This window comes from Phaethon aethereus, assembly GCF_964289735.1.
Source record: "Phaethon aethereus genome assembly, chromosome: 3".
Taxonomy (NCBI): Eukaryota; Metazoa; Chordata; class Aves; order Phaethontiformes; family Phaethontidae; genus Phaethon; species Phaethon aethereus.
Genome location: NC_138576.1, coordinates 126,128,743 through 126,149,372, shown reverse-complemented (window position 1 = coordinate 126,149,372; position 20,630 = coordinate 126,128,743). Strand labels below are relative to the sequence as shown.

At 39.9% G+C, this 20,630-nt stretch overlaps 1 protein-coding gene across 1 annotated transcript; it reads left to right on the top strand.

The window, feature by feature from the left end:
* Positions 1-323: 323 nt before the first annotated feature.
* On the top strand, positions 324-19,621 carry PAPOLG (poly(A) polymerase gamma; the record flags this gene model as incomplete). The annotated part of the gene is made up of 22 exons (XM_081998631.1): positions 324-340; positions 3,662-3,820; positions 3,903-3,969; positions 4,620-4,701; positions 4,785-4,894; positions 6,101-6,154; positions 7,255-7,366; positions 8,015-8,104; positions 8,757-8,895; positions 9,052-9,124; positions 9,207-9,327; positions 9,650-9,734; positions 10,140-10,193; positions 12,640-12,759; positions 13,094-13,203; positions 15,494-15,615; positions 15,708-15,877; positions 16,709-16,776; positions 16,853-17,082; positions 17,990-18,061; positions 18,668-18,724; positions 19,523-19,621. The coding sequence occupies 22 exons, from the start codon at positions 324-326 to the stop codon at positions 19,619-19,621; spliced, it is 2,211 nt and encodes a 736-aa protein (XP_081854757.1).
* Positions 19,622-20,630: the final 1,009 nt, after the last annotated feature.

Sequence of the window (20,630 nt, the reverse complement as noted above, 5' to 3'; positions counted from 1 at the left end):
GCTTCCCCCGCCTGTCAAGCGAACGCGGGCCCGTCGGTCCCCGTGAAGCGAGGGGCGGGAAGGGGGGGGAGTGGAACCGCCTTAGCCGCGCGCCGCCAACAGCCGCCAGGGGGCGGTGGTCGGCCGAGCCGACGTGGGCGTGGCCTCCACGCCAAGCCCCGCCCCATAGGGTGAGCTCCCCCGCCCCATTGGCCCGACGCCGCAGTGGCCGTCGGGAAAGAGGCGGTGGTGGCGGCGGCGCGCCGGGTAGAAGGGGCGCGAGCCGTTGGGCGGTAGCCGCGGGTCGGGCTGTGCGGTGTGCGCTGCGCCGCGTTGCGTGCGCCATGAAGGAGACGTGCGGGTGAGGCGGCGGCCCCCTCCCCCTGTTCTTCCCTCGCGTCGCCCCGAGGGGCCTGGCAGGGCGGCAGGTTCTGCGGACCCCCGGGGGAGAGGGGGTTTTTGGGGCGGGGAGGATCCTGCCTCCTGTCGTGGCGAGGGGCGGGGAAAGGAAACTCTTCTTTTAAATAAACGATAAACTTTTTCCGTGTGAGGACGGGCGAAGGGCTCCGCCGGTCGGAGCCACTGGTTTTGTTGCGGCTCTACGTCACGTTCTCTGTGCCTGCCCCCCCCCGCATTGTGTTGTCGCCGTAGCCTGGTAACGGCTTGGCCGGCTGCAAACTGCCGCCCGCCCAGGCTCCGCCGGCCGCAGGCGCCTCTCCGGCTCCGAGGGGAAGGATAAGTGGCTTCCTCCGCATGTTGGCGGCAGGGACAAGGTGCTGTACCTTGCCAGGTTAACCCCTGCAGGGGGGTGTCTGCAGGCTTTTTTTTTGTTAGCATGAGTTTGCGTGGTAGGAGTGAAAGGTGTCGCTTCAGCGAGGACCACAGGTTTGGGGGTTTGGTTTTTGTTTGTAGTGTGTTGTAGCTTTGTTTGTTTTGGTTTGTGCTGTCACTTTTGGGGGTTCAGGAGCTGACTTCCAGTTATTCCTCCTCCCGACTCGTGAGGGTGAGAAATTTCTACCTGGCTCGAGACAAGCTGACCTCATGAGTCGCAGAACCGCGTTCCCAGTGAACGCTCCTACGCTGTGCTGATGGCTGAAGGCAACTCCCCGAACTGTTAACAGCATAAACTTACACAGCGTCTCTCGGAGCCTGCAGGAGAAGTGGCTTGAAGCTTTGCCAAGTGCCAAAAATAAGTGCCAAAACCTGGAATGAATCAATTTAAGTGAACTTCTTGTATAAAATTAAGACCTATCAGAACAGAAATATGTTGGAGCTGTTCACTGTGGTAGACAAATCATAGCAAGAGTTGGCAAAATATTAAACTGCAACAGACTTATTTAAGCAGAAGGCTGATGGATGAATAGGTAGTATATGTGTGCTGCTTTGTCTTTTTAAGCTACTTTACTGTTTAAGATCGCTTCCTTGTATATGCTTGGCAGTCTGGTACACTTGAGAGAGAGACAGAGAAGTAAGATATTAATTTTTTTTAATCCCAGAAGGGGAAGAAATTCTATGGGGCATAAGTCACTCTTTCAATAAAACTTTCCAACTGCCCTTTTCCTCAACTTTGAAGTTGTCAGATCAACCTCAGTACATGCAAGCAACTGAAAAATATCTACTATTGACTGAAAGAATTCGATATTAGTAATATCTGATATATTTAATTGATATTGTCTGTTGTCTCAATCTCTAATTATAGTCTCCGTAGGAAAAATTGGATGATGGAAGGCAGATGGTGGCTTTCTGTACAGTGGAAGGGTCTTGAATGCTAGCAAAGTCTAAAACCCATTCTTGTTTCTTGCAAACTTTCTGAAGTGCAAGTAATATGTAAAAGACGTAGGAAGTTGCTGCCATCGGTGTTTTAATATAGATGTAATGCACAGCAATTAAATAGAGGTTTTCCTTCTGTATTTGTTATGAAAGCGATATCATAAGGAGGAAAATATTCATTATGAATATTTTTACTTATGAAATGGAAGTTGACAATGCCTATAAACAAAGCAAGGCAAATTAGGTCAAGGCCTAGTTGCACTTGTGAGTAAACAGCTGTTCTGACTGGCGAGACTAGTTGATAGGACTGCAGTCCTAATACCTTACCCACTCCCTCAGCTTTCTGGAAAACACATAGAAGAAAGTTTGACAAATGAGCTTATAGAGAGGAGGGGGAAAAAAAAAACAAACCAAAACATTAGATGACTAAGAGCTACATCTGTTATTAGATAAAGCTACTCTGAGAGAGAAATCCAGCTTCCTTCAGTGGAAGTGTAAAGGCAACTACTGGAAATAAGGAGCTGCAATAAGGGTTTTTTTAAATCGAGTGTTGAAGCTGTCCTTTGAGCATTTCCTAATCCCATTCCAGCTGAAATGGGTCAGCTACATTCAATAGTTATAAGCATCTCTTGACTAACACAGCTAATATTTGAAGTTGTCCGTATGTCAAGTAGAAAAAGACCCAGTTTGAATAATGGTATAATTAATCCCTTTAGCCTTGGGGTCTGGATATGGACTCTGACAAGCATGATGAGTTGTATAGACTTTTTAAAGTGTCTCCCCCTTTTGCTACTGGTGTTTCTGTAGAGCCCCTTGATCCATTAAGTACGCTTTTTGCCTCCTGTCCCACTCTTTCTTTCTCCTGGTTTCAGCTGGTAATGCCAAGCAGGTTTTTTCTCCATTTTTCCCTTTCAAAGCAAGGGTTCTATGGTATAAAAAAAAGTTAATGCTGCCTTTAATTTAATGACGTGCTGCCGCGTCGGTCCCGTGCTGCTTCTGATTGTGAATAAGTCTAAACGCACAGGGCACGCAGAGAGTTGGAGGTGAAAATTATGCCTTGCTGTAACTGGAGTTCCAGGCGCAGTAACCTTGTGGGTCTCTAAACCCAGGTGCCTGGTGTCCTGCTCAGCCTAACTGGGCAGTGAGTGAGCTAAACCAGATTTGAGCACTCTCTACAAACAGAGCTTAATTTATGCTGCTTTATACACTGACATAGATCTCTTGGATTTAGATAAAATGGATGTATGTACAGCTAAGCCTCTCAACTATCAAAACTGAACACTGCGTGAAGAGCACGAGGCTCTCCTAGCAACATTAGCTGCAGATTGGTTGATGTTTTCATTCATGCTCTTCCATAAACAAAAACAAGAGAATACTGAATTTACTGCATCAACTCTGTTTAACAGATTGCTTCATTATATGTCCTTCCTCTACAATCAAGTATAATGCCCTTCCAGAATCAGTAGAAACACAGCAAATACATTTAACTGCAGGAAATTGTCTTGTTTGATGTTAGCAGGAAGCTGATAGGAATATCCTTAAATGCAAACTGATATGAAATGGAAATGTGTCCAAAACTTCTGCTGTATGTAGTGTCATCCTTAGTGGATTTCAAAGGTTTTAACTTCATGGTAATCAGCTCTATCTGTCTAGAGCAATGCAAATAAGTTGTATTAAGACGGTAGCAATGTGGATCTTCTCGTATAGCCACAATACTTTTTTTAAAAAAGTAGTTGTGACTTCTATGTTAGGTCAAGTTATCTAAAAATCATAAGCAGGATTCTTCTCATTTATGTTAATGCTGGGTAAAAGAGCAGAAACTGATTTGAAAACCTGTAAGCTGAAGGGTGTTTTCCAGTAAGTTGTTTGGGGTTTTTTTGTGAAGTCTTCAGTATTGTATTTTCTCCCACAGTACTTCTAGGCTGCAGAACCAGCCTCCAAGGCACTATGGAATTACCTCTCCAATTAGCTTGGCTCCTCCTAAGGATATAGATTGTATCCATACTCAGAAGCTAGTTGAAGCAATGAAGCCATTGGGGGTGTTTGAAGATGAGGAGGAACTGAATCACAGGTATAAGACGACTGTAAAATTTGTTAATATCTTGGTTTGTTTTTTTTTTTAAAGGCAAACTTAACATGAGTTTTCTTTCCAGGGTTGTTGTTCTCGGTGAACTGAATAACTTGGTCAAAGAATGGATTTCAGAACTTGGTGAGAGCAAGGTAAGGATTTTCATATATTCTTATCAAAACAGCTGAAGCCGTTTTATTTCTTTCAAAGGCCGTACTACTAGGTTTTATGCTAAAGTTCAGCTTTTAACTTTCTTCTTAAGCATCCAGTAGAGCTGTAGTAACTGCTGTTGAAATAAGGTATAAAAGTTACTTCAGATCAAGGTCTTGAAATCTTTGTGGCACTGAATAAATTTGTGAAGTGGCTCTATCAGTTGACTTGTAGCAGTTAACAAAGCTGAAACAATGTGGTGTGGGGCGAGATAGATGGTAAATGGGCACTGATCTTCTCCACACAGCTGACAGCACTCGGTCTAGTTTGAAATTATTACACTAGACTTGCCTTTTGTATAGTTCTTGGATTGCGTTAATTTATGTGCATCTGCTGCAGGGAAGACTAATAATAGGTCTTAATTTGTGTAAATTAATGAAAGGACTGCTACATTACTCATATTTTTTCTTGAGTTGCAAGCATTCACTTCAGAAAAACCAGTATCAGTCTGTTAGACTAACAACTCAGTACGGGAGTGAGAAGACATTTTCTGGAGGCTGTTGTAGTCTAAGTAACTTGTATGATAGTTCAACTTGCACATGGCTTGATGTGTATCTCATATCCTAAAGTGAACTCTTTCTTCTATCCACAGAATCTTCCCCCTTCAGCAGTAGCAAATGTTGGTGGCAAAATATTTACCTTTGGTTCCTACAGGCTTGGAGTACACACTAGAGGTAGAACTTTCATTGTTTGGTCATAGTTCTAATGTTTGAAAGTGACTTCCAACAATAACAGAAGAAATGGAATCTCTTTGCAGGTGCTGACATAGATGCAGTTTGTGTTGCTCCTAGACATGTGGAAAGGTCGGATTTTTTTCAGTCGTTCTTTGAAAAACTAAAACATCAGGAGAAAATAAAAAATCTAAGAGTGAGTAAGCTCTCTCCTTGGTAGATTGTGCAGCTTCTACAATAAGAATATTGATGTTAAAGACTCGTATTGGTAGTGAATATCTTACAATTAAAAAAGAGTACCTTTTAAAACACTTTTATGCAGCATCAAAATGTTGAAGTCGAGCTTTTTGTTCCTTTCCCAATGACTGACTGTAGATCACACAGGAATCTTTCTGCTGTATTTCTCCCCTACCCATGGTTTGGGAGTCAGTCAGCTGTATCAAAAAGGAAGGTTGTCCTTAGGAGCCTTGCTTTAATTTTAGATGTGGTAAGGGGCTTGAAAATAAGGTAACCGCTGCAGGAAGAGGAAAGGGCAGCCTGAAAACTAAGGAAGTTGAATGTGATTTGGAAAGGCTTCCGTCAGTACCTTTGCCATGGAATTCTTTTGGATGTACTTTAGGACCTCCAATTCATTCTTCTCTGGTTGTGTTCCTCTGGCTATTCAGCCTAAGACTTTGTGGAGGGGATGCACACTTGTCAGCTTTACGTAAAGTTAATAGGAGCTCTGCTGTGAACACACAAAATGGCTTCGTAAAATCACCCTCGGGTGCATATGCTGGCTACCCTGCATGTAACACTGAAGTCCTGAGAAGTTTCTCTTAGCCTAGTCTTCCTTGTGCAGACATTTTGAAAGACGTCATGTGTGTTGCTAATGAGCCTTCCTTTAGATGACTGTCACCTGAAAACAGACTCACAGTGGACTGCGGCACGGTTCTAACAAGTGGTCTACAAAACTGAAAACTGTCCTGCAAGGTAGCTGATAGTATCTCAGGCATGGAGAGAATGAAAACACAAGAGACTAGTGTGCATGGTCAATTGTGGACTGAATGTTTTTTTAGATTTTTCTGGATGCTAACCAGTAGCAAGATAGGTACAGAAATCTCTTTTCTTCCTCACTGCCAAGATAAGTACCTTACAACCACTGATAATGATGTCTCATTGTGCAGTTTGTTCATTACAATGCATGATCAGCCTCTGAATCTCTTGGCTAAATAACTTCTTAAAGCTAGTATCAGTACTGTATTGGTGCTATAACGCTTGCAGCTTATAACCAATTTTGTTGGTTCGGAAGCAACTCAGTCTTTATACTGAGTAATTTAGTAATGTAAATTCTGTATTGTATCATATTTTAGGAAAAACATTAGTGAAAGATGTTTTCTTACAGTTATCCTCTCCTTTACAGGCAGTTGAAGATGCATATGTACCAGTTGTCAAGTTTGAGTTTGATGGCATTGAGGTAAGCATTTTGGTTTTTTTCCTTTAAGTGAACAATTTTTTTTTTCTTGCTTTGGAATAAGATAACTTTCCCAGGGACCTGTGACACTGCTATTTTGGAAGGTTATTGGTATCCTAAAGTGTATTTAGGAAACTAATTGAACAGCCTGACTACAATCTATCCCGGGAGAAGACCTGGCAGTAGCATGGGAGCTTATAGGAGAATAAACCCCTAGGAAGCCTGGCAGGCATGGGAACATCAGGGACATCTTTTTCTAAGCCTGTGCTGTAGAGCAGGGTAGCCTACTTGAATAGCACTTATCTGACAAGGATTGTGCAGAGTTGGGAGTAGAAGCAGTGTCCTTGTTAACTCTTCTTGCCTCTGACAAGCTAGCTTTCTACAGAGGGATGTGTATAGTGTAGGTCACTCTGTGAATCACATGACTAAATGTTTCATTGCAAATCAAAAGCTAAGTGGTCATGAGACAATCTGGAAAATGAAAAGTAAAAGTACTCATTTGACTCCTGCCTAGGTTGGTCAGCTGTAGGAATCCTTGTCTCTTGAATACATCTTATGCAGTGAATAAAGACCTGCATGCTGTAGTAACTAAGCAAGTTATCACTATCAGGAAGACACTGATTCAATGACCTTTTTGGGGCCCTTATCTGGCACAGACATTCACAGATAATTTTCTTGCCTTAGACTGTACTAAAAAACAGATACTTCAGGATGAAAAGAGTTTACTGCATAAAGAAAATGCTCTCTCCTTTGTTAGAGGTGATTGAACTTACATGTTAATTCTGTGATTAATTTTAAATTGCCTTTTAATGGAAATTCTAACTTTAGAGTATCTTTTCAACATAAAACCCTCCCTTCTCCCTAGCTTAAAACAAAAAGTGGGATGCAATGAAAGTTTTGTAAACAAAACTTGAAACTTCTAGCCATTTTCTTGAGTTTGCTGGCAAACATGTCTCTTGGGAGATGTATCTATAGTTACATGATTCTAAATACAAATGTTAACCACTCTTTTTAGACCCCCCTAACTGTCCTCAGTGCACTAGTGTGCTGTTGGCAAACAGTGTGGCTTTCTAACTTGCGGTTGTCACTTTTTTCCTCTTAAGATTGATCTCGTGTTTGCAAGACTGTCTATGCAAACTGTTTCTGATAATCTTGATCTTGGAGATGACTCGCGTCTGAGAAGCCTAGATATAAGATGTATACGGAGCTTAAATGGTGAGCATATTTGCACATCTTTAAAAAGAAAGAGTTACTAAAATTGGTATAGAATGCGCATTACACAACCAGAGTTTCTCTACAAGATGCAGAAGCTGATCTCCTGTATACCTGGGATCTGAGGAGGTGGCAGGTGGGCTTAGATTTAGATGTTTCAAGGAGTTGTGTGTTTAGATAGATCTGTGTTTCATGTTTCTTTGATCAGGGTGTGTACATTGTTCCAGTTTGCCACAGCAACTGCTTCAGATGAATAGGCAGAGCACTTGAGAGAAGAATGTTTTGTAGTTCATAAATTAAAAAAAAGATATTTCAAATAACTGAAGCTTAACTTGCTCACTGTTTAACACTGACTGGTTTAATTGTTCCTGGCTTTCAAAAGAAACCTAGCTTTCAGAATCCTGTAGAAAATTATTATTAAAAATTATTGGCTGTAGTGCAAACTATGAAAAAGCTGTTGAAGGGCACAAGATACCTGAAGTGATACTGAACGTTGTGTGTAATCTATAATTTTTAGGGCAACACAAAGCCAGTAATCGAAGCTTATTTTCATAGACTTGAACATTAAACTGTAAGCTATTGATCAGTATAGCATAAAACTGACTTGTACTTGTTGTGAGGAACACTTGTACTTCAACTTTTTTCTTACAGGCTGCAGAGTTACTGATGAAATACTACATCTAGTGCCAAATAAAGAGAACTTCCGGCTCACGCTCCGTGCAATTAAACTGTGGGCAAAACGTGAGTAATGTGGTTGTTCATGATCTCTGAAGTTTTTGGAGGCACCTCATGCTGAAAAAATAAGACCATTCAAAGTACTTCAGCTTTGGATAGCTGTTTAAATGACAGTTTCTTGGGTTTTGGTGTGGTTTTTTTTAAGTAAAACCCGTTTTTTACTTTAGATTCAAGGTCTGTCAGTGTGGTAGATGCTTGTGTGTTTTTTAATGGAGGTAGAGTGGGGAGGAGAGGGGAGTGCCTACTCTTGCAGGTGCTGTATTGCTTGTCAGGAGCCTGACTACAAATGATAAAAATGCCAAGTTAAGTATAAAAGCTTGATACGTAAGGAATAAGAAAATACTGTTTGCGCACGTGGCTAGAGCAAGTACTAGAAGAATGGCAGAACTTTTTTAAGGGAAGTTGGAGTGAAGCAGTAGCTATAGTAGCAGTGTAGGCAAACTTCAGAGTAGCAGTATTTTGGGAAGTGGTGTGATTTTTTTTTTTTTTCTCATGACTAAGGACCAACAATTTTGGCCTCATTGCACTGCAAAAATAACTGACTTTGAGGCTGAAGCGTACTAAGGATTCTATAGATTTCAAAGCTGGTGCTGTAAATTTGAAGGAATATACTTGAGTATTGAAAGACTACGGGCTAACTACATTGTATCCGTTCTAGGCCGTGGCATTTACTCCAACATGCTGGGATTTCTTGGTGGAGTTTCCTGGGCAATGCTAGTAGCAAGAACATGCCAACTCTATCCAAATGCTGTGGCTTCTACTCTTGTTAACAAGTTCTTCTTGGTCTTTTCAAGATGGTAAGAGCTATTGATTATGACTACTTAAAATTGTATCAAGTAACACTTTTAGAGGTAGTTTTTCATATAAGATCTACATTGGCAATGTTCAACCATAGCCTGAATTACACAGTAGAATTTTAAATGTACAGTTATTTACTGGCCTTTCTTATACAGGGAATGGCCAAACCCCGTATTGCTGAAACAACCTGAAGAAAGCAATCTTAACTTACCAGTATGGGACCCTAGGGTATGTAGACACTGAATTCAGAAGCCTTTAAACTTTCTTCTAACCTAAACTGATGCTAAGCAAAATTGTTTTAATGTCATAGGTGAACCCATCAGACCGTTATCATGTAATGCCTATCATCACCCCAGCCTACCCACAGCAGAACTCTACATACAATGTATCCACATCAACGCGAGCTGTAATGATAGAGGAGTTCAAACATGGTAAAGAAAGTTCTTTCTGTGCTTATTAACTGATTAAAAAGTATAATTCTTGGTATATGAAACCACATTATCTGAATTGGTTATATTCCACAAGCTGTTCTGCCCTTTTAGGTGGAATTAGGTCTGTGAGAAGTACGCACGTTGCTGGCAATAAGAGACCAGTTTTACAATGAACTGTTGTAGTAGACCTGTATTGTGTCATGGGAGTTCCAGCTCTTTGATCTGTCAATTACTGTTTAATGCCTTTATCTTGTAAAGTTTATATCATGCTCTGCTAGCCTTAAAAACAAAATGGTAATAAGGTTTTCAACCTTAATTGTAGGTCTTGTAGTTACAAACGAGATTCTCGAAGGAAAATCAGACTGGTCGAAGCTCTTTGAACCACTGAACTTCTTTCAAAAGTACAAGTATGTATGAAATCTGTCTGAACCTGAAATTATTTACTTCCTGGTTAGCATAGTGAGTTTTAACTTGCAGTCTAAATAAGAGATGGCATTAATGTTTGATTTTCAGAAACTGGAGGTAGTCATATGAATTTTGGTAAGGGTAAGCATAGGAAAGGTAGAAAAACTGTATGTGTTTTGCCACCGACACTGTTTTTACTGGGGAAAAAAAAAAATTCAACTATGATATTTAGAATGTAGCGGAATGCAATTCTGAAGGATATAATCGGGTTTTCTTCAGTTAATACTATGCTGAATACAGGATATAATCTGCCTTGTCTGGAAGTCATATTCTATATATTTAAGACAGTCATGGTTTCACTTGAAGGAATATAAAGTCCTGAGCTAGTATATTCATTTTCCTTCTAGACATTATATTGTGCTGACTGCTAGTGCCTCTACTGAAGAGCATCACTTAAAGTGGTAAGTTTTGCTTTAAACGCAGGTTCAATACGTAATTGTACTGAATGATATACAGTTGAGTACATATTCATTGAGTTGAGTACAGTTGTGCTCATGTACAGTTGAGTACATATTCAATTCAGTGTTGCACTTTTAACTGTATTAACAACAAATGAAGTGTTAAACTGTGCAGCTCTGCATGGAATACAGTACCAAGTTAAGTAGACAGCTGATCAGCAAAATTAAAAGCTTTCTTGTGGAAGGAAGTTAACATAAATCTTGCTGTTTAAGAAGTTAACCTGAATATCTGAGTCACGATGAGAAGGAACAAAGGGGGTTAGTGTGTGTATGCCTGAAGGTCAGATGCTCTGCATCATCTGGAGAAGCAGATGCAAGGAGTCTAAGGAGACTGCTTACCCAACACTGCTTTAGTGAGGAAGATGTTCCTCGTTGCAGAGACTAAAGCAAACAGGGATTACTTGGTGTAATCAGCTGTGTAATGGACACTGGAGAGTTAGATCTTTTACTGACATAGAGCGGTGGTCTCCAAACATTTTTTGATTGCACACTCCTATCAGCAAAAAACCCCTTTTGAACGGGTACTTGCAATATATACATCTACTTATTTACAAGTACATACATACACGTTACTGAAGCTCTAATATTTTCTTCCCATACCACAATGGATTGTCTTGCGCACCCCCTGGGGTACAGACACCCCCCCGCTTTGAAGACCACTGTTGTAGAGCCTTAGAAGACTTGGTTTCATAACTTTTTTACTGAAAGACATGTTTAATTTAGGCCTAGATTGCACTCAACACTAAGTTGCTCTGGTTATGTAGTCAGCCTATTCCAGAGCCTGCTTTTCTCCAGTGAAGTGAAACAAGGCTGTTTAATCTGGGTGAAACTTGACAGTCTGCGCAGAGCATCTGCATGTTGATAAATTGTATTTACCGAGTTTTAGTCCAGTAGTGTGCTCAGACATCTTACTTTTAGTGCTGAAAACGATCATTTCAGCAGGCTTGGTATTGGATAGGTACATTGTAGGAGTGCCGATCTACTTTGTGGAACTTAATGCGAGAACCACCTTAGTTGTAGTTATTGACTGCTTATGACGTGATGTTTGTCGCTGTCTCAAGGGAGATATACCAATAATAACTTGTTTAACCTATGTGAATGTGCTGACTGACTGTGAATCTTGAAATAAGGGGAAATGGTGAGGAATTGAGGTGCTGTAACGTGTGTGTTCTTAAATTTGCAATGGTATTCTTTGTTAAGAAATTAGTACTTTGCCTGCCTTGGTCAAGTAAGCAAGCAAAATAGTTCTGTAACAGGCCTCTGTTCTGAGGGCACCTTGGTTATACTTCAAAGTTTGGCTTGCGCTTTAAGGCAAATTAATTCTAGTGCTGTCTCTAGAAGACAGCTTACTTATCTGTTAAAGTTATATTTTGACATTAATAACTTTTTACCTGAACTTTCTGTGTTCGCTTAAAAATTGTACCAGCTACAGGTTGATGTCAGTCACAGTTGGGTATAGAACAAGGAGTTATGGGCAGAGGGCTTAGAGCCAAGTACTTTTTGATGTGAAATGTTTTAAGTGAATAAATAAAGATGAGGAAAGTTCTGGCTCCAGCAAAAGCTGATGTTTTTGCAGTGACAGAAATGGAGGCAAATGGGGCTTAGTCTTGCATCTGGGGAAACTGAAAATCAGAAGATGGACTTGCTTCAGTTTGTCTGGTCTAAGAACAAGTTTAGTTCACCAACTCTCGAATGGATTTGGGAATAGATAGCACATCTCTGTTGTTCATCAACATAAGATACTTTTGAAGAATATACAGATTTCTGACTTTGAAAGTTAGCTGTGTTTTAGGTAAAAGGGTAAAATTGCCAGTACGTTATTTAAAAGAAAAGCCTTAATGGTCATGATTCAGTTCTTGGGTAAGTTTCTGATGAAACTGTGTGGACTACATCATTTGTTAATGGAACTATATTTTTCAATTTGGCTAGAAGAGGGTAAACTCTATTCACTGATCAATCTGCAGGGAGAATTGCATCTTTACTCGGGTGTAATTGAATGGTTGTGCTTGAGCGTTTTCTAAACTGCTCTTCTCCTTGATCTTCGGGGTAAAAGAGTTTTGCTGCACTTCAAAATGCAGCTAGAGGTGCTGGGATCTGCTGCTTGATATTTTCATCATAGGTTATAGGTTGAAGTGTTGTACCTGAACAGTTAGGAGTACGAGTTAAACTTCTTTACCTCTGTATTTGGGAACTTTAAGGCTCAAATGTCACTGGCAACATCTCAAACTACAGTGTGTGCAATATAAAAATCTAGTATCTGCTCAGCTGAATGCAACGTACTACTTACTGATTGGTTAGCATTTTTGTATTCGCGTGATATTATAAGAAGGCATATAACTACTGTGCTGGATACAGTTAAAAATTAGTAATTATCTCTTGTTCTTATTAGGATTGGCCTTGTCGAATCTAAAATTCGTGTGCTGGTTGGAAACTTGGAGAGGAACGAATTTATAACTATTGCACACGTAAAGCCGCAGTCTTTCCCTGGCAACCAAGAACTCTGTAAAGAGTGAGTTTCATTACTTTTCTGAAATACAGTTAGGCCAATGTCTTGCAGCTTGCTTATATTCATTCACCTCGGCTCATCCGTGAAAGACGTTCACTTACGTACCTACTGTTTTGTAGGCCCAAGCTCTGACCCGCGAGGTTCTGAGCACGTAAGATCTTTTTAAAGAAGGGAGAACTTGAGAGGACTCTTAGAACTTAAGTATGGGTTGAGTCTAATCTTTAACTGCTGCGTACAAATAAACTGTTTTGCTTAACCCCTTTTGAGAGTAGATACTAGCATGCAAATAACTGGCATCTGTGCATAAATGATAGATTTGTGAATTTTGTCTTTTTAGGAGTGCATATGTGTCAATGTGGTTTCTTGGAATCGTATTTAGGAAAGTTGAAAATGCCGAAAGCGTTAACATTGACTTAACGTATGTTATACAGTCGTTCACAGATACAGGTAAGCCTATATTTTGCTCTAGTCTTGTAGGGTTTTGTTCGTTTATTCTAGTAGGAGTTGCTTCACAAAGGGAACTCTGCTTCCTTCTGGTATTAGCAATTAGGTATTTCTATACAGAGCAACATATAGTCTATTAGCTTTAAAAATGTACTATTTTGACACTTTGGCAAAGTAAGCCCATCTTGAAACAAAAGCGTGTAGTACAGTCATACACCATATACCATATGTGAAATAACAGTTCTGCAGATCGTAGCGTAAACACGCACAAAGGAACTGCGTTTCGTGAAGTCAGATGGGAAGCCAGGAGATGTGCATTTACTGGGGGGAGCTACGCTTGTCAAAACCAGTTGTCAGTTGCTGAAGTTTGAAAGTTGGAATTAACTGTATCAGACCCTAAAATACATTGTTAATGCTTGTTGACAGTATTTTTACAAAATAAGTTTGATATGATGCCAGAACTTTGAAAGTCAGTGAGTTGTCACATTGTAATTACATGCAGTCTTTCGTGTGAACCTTCATGTTCATCTTCCATTATTACTTTTGACAGATGTAGAAATAAAGTAATATTGCAAGTGGTGTTCGATAATGCTAGAATAAAGGGGTTTTGGAGTGAGGAGTTGTTTGACTGTATAGGTCTTTTTCCCTAATCCGTTTCCTTTTTTCCAAGCTGACTGCTCTTGTGCCTTTCAGAAGTGCATGGGTGCTGTCAGGCTCATGCCTAGCCATCCTAATGAAGAACTAAGGAAATCATGTTACTCTTCTGAAGTAACAAGTGCGTTTGGACAAAGAGCTGTAAACCATGGACTCATTTAAGCGTTTGCTTGTGCTGACGAAGAGTTTATCCATACCAGCATGAGCTTTGTGTTGTCTTGCTGAGACAACATGAGTAAACACAGTAAAACCTGACCTTTTTAGCTTATGCTTTGGGATATGAGAAAAGCACAGAAAAATGCTTGAAAACTCCCTGATGCTTTTCATGTTCGTTACATCCAGTGGCACTGCTTTAATGTTGTGGCAAATGGAAGTTATGTCAAGAAGGTTTATGTACTGCCAAGAGGCTAGAACTAGTGTTAAATCCTTTATTTCTATGGGTAAACTTGATTAGTATAGCTGAGCGCTCTTAGTTTAGTGAAGCACAGCCTATAGTACGTTTCAGATACAGGGGTTGAATCCAGAGAGATTGAACAGAAAAGGTATTTCCTGGGAGGTGTGAAGTTCTTTGGCAAGTGGGGGAGGGACCAGTAGTTATGTGCGAGAAAGCTTTTATGTGCCTTGACTCTGAGAGAATATTTTTAGAGGGCAAAGATTAACTTCAACTCGATGGGCTCAAGAATATAAGGCTCAGTGTCCGGAAGGCTTTTGTTAAGTGAACTTTTCTCTCACTTTTACATGATAACATTATTGAATTTACTTTGGAGCACCTGTTCATATTGGTGTGAATGTTCACATTTGTGCCTTTATTTCACTTCTAGGTCTCCTGTAGAAAGATTTATAAGCCTTTTTGTTGCAAGTCTGTACTTTGATTCCCACTCTGCATGTTAGTAAACTGACTTTCCAGTTATGTCCATGATAGGCCTGTTAGATAAGTTTATCTAAACGTGACTTAATTCTGTCATAACTGCTGTGCTGGTATAGCATTTTTAAGTTGCATAAAAGGCTGTTTGCAGACAGTTAAGAAAAGCTGGTTTAAATTGTAGTGATTCTGATAAGTCAGATGTCCCTAAAATCCAGTCTCACTTTCTTGGACAGATAGAATTTTAACATCCAAACTACTGAGAAGTTTTGTGATGTCATAGAACTGTTACAAAAAAACCCACAAACACCACCATAAATATAAAATTAGTTTGAATCTTGAGTAAGGTATCTGGTCTCTCAACAGCTGTGCACAGTTGGGTTGATTCAGAAAATCCTCCAGATCTATTGTCATCCAGAAAACTAATGGTTCAGAGTATTATCTCCTACAGGTTAAAATCAACTCAGATGTGAGTTGCGTGACTAGCAAACCACAGCTGTAACTGAGAACATAAATAGGTTTTTGCACTTAAAGAGCTGTTATGTATCTGATCTGTACTGGATGTGAAACAGGCATCTTGGGTCGCACTCATCATTTTCAGACTGTATGTGGAGTGCTTGGGTAGCATTTTGTGTCCAGTTAGGCTGGAAACGTCTTGTTCTTTGTTCGGGCTGGACAGACCTAGAGGCTTGCTGTTTCTAAAGAAACTGTATGTAACTTTGACAAATACCTAATGCAAACATCCTCACTAAGCTACACCACCAAATGTCGTGTTAGTTTACAGACAGGCTAACAACCTCAACGTGCTAAAGGAAGGTATGAAGATTGAGGCAGCTCATGTGAAGAGAAAGCATCTCCACTATTTTTTGCCTGCAGAAACCTTACAGAAAAGAAAGAAGGTATAACAATAATTTGACTCTTCTGGCAGTATTTGTTTTTGCTTTAATAATTACTTGAAGACTTCATTATTCTTTTTTAACTGTTGCTTCAGCAAAGCATGCCAGATACCAGTCAAAATGCTAGTGGGATTCAGTGCAAAAGGACTTCTTCAGATGGAACCTGTTTGGACAGTTCCAGAGACATGGACTCCAGAGCATCATATAATTCCTCTTCATTAAATAAGATATCTAAATTGGACACCTCTCCAGCAGAGATAGAAAGGTTAGCACCATAACCTTAGAACTGTGAAGAAGCTGCTTTTAACTGACTCACAATGTGAATGAGGTCTAGGATTTCTTCTTTGAATCTGTGTGGATCATACGCATGTGGAGCGCTCTCATGGCTTTGGGAACAAAGCTGGCATCTCCTTTGGGCATGTTGGGGGGAGACGGGATAAAGAAATCCTTGAAAAAATTAATGTACGTGAACACGTGGGAATGAAGAAGAATTTGGTATCAGATAAGTTATTTGGTCTTGAACATAAATCCCCTTAGGTTAGTGGGTAACTTGAAGCTGGAGTATTTTATGTGTAGGTAACTGTTCTTTCTAACAAAGTATGGTTAATTGAAGTGCTGATCTTGATCACAGAAACACTAGAGCTACTGCTGACTTAGTGGAGCAGTATGAGAACTCGGGCAGTCAAAGTGTCTGTCACTTCCTGGGGAGTCCATAAGCTACTTCAGCACAGGAGGAATATGTGATCTTGAGAGTAATAGCCCAATACTACCAAATGTGTGATGCCTGCTGTGTTCAGGGTGTCTGGTACTGTAGGAGTGCACGGATGGGTAGAGCAGATACAGTCATTGAAAGCAGCGCAGAATGCCAGATATACTAAGCTGGAAAACAGTACCAGTACGTAGAAACTCACTAAAGAAAATGCTTAACTTTAAATTTGCAGCCTGAAGTTCAGCAAAATTAAGATCTTGTGCTGGATTGCCTGTGAGTTTGTGGTGTTTAGTAGAGCTGTGACAATGAGCTAAGAAGGTAGATGTTAGTCTTGCAGTCCATTTCATGTATAGTGTTTTACAAACTAGCATTTTCTGACTTTTACAGAGAGAAGATAGCTCGTATAGCTGTGCCATCAGTGTCTAAGGGACTCTTCATTCCTGTTAATGATTCAAGTATGTATTGAAGTAGCGGGTGGAATGCAGTCTTTAATTTTGTGGCCGGACTCTAAAAGCTTGGTGTCTCTTACAGAAATGGAGGCTACAGTTGCCTTAAGAACATCTGGACCTCCAATTGGTTACACCATTCCAGGACATACTCAATACAGAGCACGCTTTGTCCAAGGACAGCATGAATTAAGTGGGACTCCAATTATAGATCCTAAGAATGCGGCACCTAAACGACCATATTCACTGACCGCTAAAGGATGTAATTCACCTACATCGGATGAATGCTCCAAAAAAACAATAGATGGAGAGAAGGTAAGGAAGGGGGGCTAGGCCAGGGAGGGTTTGAAGTAGTATTAATTATGTGTGTAGGATGAATGAAATAACTGAGGAGACATGCATATATACATCCCCAACGGATTCAGGAATCTAAGCTTCAGCATAATGATAGTTTTACTAGGATGTAAATATGAGAAATTGACTTGGATATAATGTGTAGCTATTAAACGATTTTCTTTCCAAGATCTGGTGCTAGTGACTGGGTCTGGTGGCAGGGTCTCTAAATACTACTGTACTTATCTATTACTGCACTGACCAATTGCTGAATGAACTGGCTCATTTGGAAGCAGTTTATAAAACAATACAGAAAAACATTATCTCAAAATGGAGGGGATATGAATCTTAAGAATGCAGAAGCGTGAGCTAATCTTGTTCTGGCAGATGATTTTTGAATGCCTATTGATAGTTTTGCTGCTTTAGAAATCGGCAGCCTGCTCAATAGGTTGTCCACTACTGAAACGACAGTGTGGAGTTGCTTGTTAAATCTTGTTTTTGTGGAAGCTTTAGCTTAATGCTTGATTTGTTTCATTGCTGCAAATAAATCTCCTTAAATAGCTGTTCTTGTGGCTTGACCTCTGATTTGAGGCAGAGGCAAAGAACAACTAGAAAAAACTCAATTTTGACAATTGTAAAGAATCAACTTGCACAACTGTTATCTAGTATTGAATATTTCAAGTACAGATTTCAAGGTTTGGGTAGTAAGACTTTGAGAGATGTGAGATTCCTGTGTGGTAGTCTTGTCTAAATGTTGTTTTAAGAATGGTCACTAACACATTTAATGTGTTGACTGGAAGCTGTACCCAAATATGAAGGTATTTTTCGTGTAGCAATTATTTTGAGTCTGTATTCTGTATTATTTTGAGTCTGTATTCCGTTCTTCTAGTTAACTGGCCAGGATTCAGTATTCAAAGACGGTGGCAATCCAGAAGATGTCAGGAGAAGATCTGCACAAAATGTAATTTTAAAGTGGTTTTACTTAGTGGATTAACTGAAAAGCTGAATGGACTGTTCTAGTGCCTAGACTACCTCACAGAAATACTCTACACATTTGTTGATGTAAACAAAAATATGCTTTTTGGTTTAATTTATTTCAGTCTTCACTTCCCAAATACTACACCTGTATGACCTATCTGTTAAGCGTTACTACTAGATGATTTGGTAGTATCGAGCTTCTTGCCATGCGTGAAATCAGATTTTTTTTTTTTTTTAAACCACTTGATTTACTGGTGTAAACTAAAACTACTATAACGACTAAAGCATTTGGCTTCTTAAAGGGAGGATAGAGGTATCTATCTTATAGTGTAGCTTCCTACTGAAGCATAAATTATCGAGGGCACACCGTCAAGTCAAGACGTGGTCTTGTTGGTAGGGTGAAGGTTGAAATACCCAAAATGCTGTACATGTGCTTTATAGGGCTTAAATAAAAACCCCAAAACCCGAGGTGGAGGTTGTCAATGCATGTATGTATTTAGCTTTTAAATATCCTAGCTGCCAGACCTTGCTGTCTCTCAAGTAATGAGTTTGATAATACTGCCTAATAAATCCCTTCTGGCTTTTTTAGGGTGTTCTTGGAGGAAAATCCATGCTGATTCCATTTATCAACCCGTCAAGATCACAGGTATTTATTGTGCCTTTGTGTTCATCAGTAAAGTGAAACCAGAATTTTCATTTTATGTGCAGAGACTTACATGCTATTAATCCCTGTAAGTGTGGTAGTTCTAAGTAGTTGGTAAGCTTTTGCCTACGTGCTTCCACCAAATTGAATAGCTGAACAATGACCTTGCAGTTTATCCACAAAAGCAAAGCCAAAGTTTCCAAGTTATTGAACTTGAGAAAAAAATTTCTGTGCACTCGAACACTGATACAGTTTGTTTCCCGATTCGCTTTTTTTCTTAAGCAAAAAGATCTGTACTCCTTGCAGACCTTCCATAAGGTGATCTGAGCTCTTATTATCTTAAATACTTGTATACTGATTTCTGTGACAAGACTTGGAAGCTTTGAAGTGTATAAGTGGCTTTAACTCTTTGTGTGAAGTTGAGGGTTATAATCTGAACAGTGAAGACACTCTGTTGTCCTGATCCATGGATCTGAGACGAACAGTAGCTTCCCTCTATTATGCTGTTGAGCAACTTGCAACTCATTTCCCCCTCTCAGGAATATAATTATATCTCAATTGATGGCAGGAAAGAAGTGTGCAGACAGGGGAAAATATTTCTTTCTCTGGAAACTGGTGGCAACTAAAATGGTGTGGTGAAAAAATCCTTCTCTAAAGATTTGGTTTTGGGCCATACCATTTTGGTACTTAAAGAATGTTGTTCTGTTCAGCTAGGAAAGGGTTTATCTGCTGCTACTTCTGAATTAATGAATTTAAAACTTCCTTTTTTTTTCCCCCGTGGCATCTCTGTGTGTGTTGTAGAGGCTTTCCAGTAAAGAACTACCAGATTCTTCATCTCCTGTTCCAACAAATAGTATTCGTATTATTAAAAGATCCATCAAACTTACCCTTAATGGGTAACTGGTATCTCTTCAGGTAAAGATGATAATCACTTGTTTAGTGGTCCATGTTATCCACATGTGTTGTAGTTAGTAACAAAGTATGGAAGGTTACTTTTGCCATACTGCAACTGGCCAGTTAAAATCATGGTCCTATTTTATAGTATTGTTCAATGCTTGCTTCCTTTTGAATTGCTCTGCATAATCTTGTAACAGGTATCCTTACTAGTCTTTTTAAAAGTCTTAACTGTCACAAGCTGAAACAGCTTTTGAAAAAGGCACAGAAGACGACCTGTACTGTGACTTGGATTCAGAATGTATGTAAAAAGGGTTAACTAGTCACTGCAACCACATTCTGGTTTCAAGTGTGTATGAACGTGCTTGTATTCATTTGTGCTTTCCTAGTTCATGTGCATATATTGTTCTTATCTTAAATTATTTTCCCATTTGGCACATACACTCCTGTGCATCTATCACAATGGTGCTCAGCTTCCTCAGCTAGTAGCTTTCCACTGCCTAGCACAGCCATGCACTACACAAGTATTGCCTCCCATGGAGGCCCTTAAATAATTTAAATATTGAAGAGAATGCAGCAGAGGATGCTACCAAGGTATGGAGAGGATAGATACGTCTCATGCCATGTTATCTGATTTTTATCTTAAGACTGCTCCAGCATGAGAATTGAGGGTTTTTTGTTGTCACTGGGTAGTAAAGCTAAGCTCGGAACACACAACTGAAGATGTACTTAAACATTACAACAGCCTCGGCTGTTGTAACACTGCTACCCTCCTGGATGCAACTGGCATGCAGAAAGTGGTTTCAGATAAACCCTGAAAGATGTTCTAAATGGTTACATGAAATCTTGTAGTAGTCTTAAGTCTGGTTCTGTAAACTGGTAACACTGCTTACCCGGTTAAGTGCATCAGGGTTGTTTTTGAGGGGTGGGGAGAAATTCTGATCGTATGAAAGAAAATGTTATGCAATCTCTCTATTGTAACTTCTTTATAATTTGATGTTTTTGTAAATGAAGT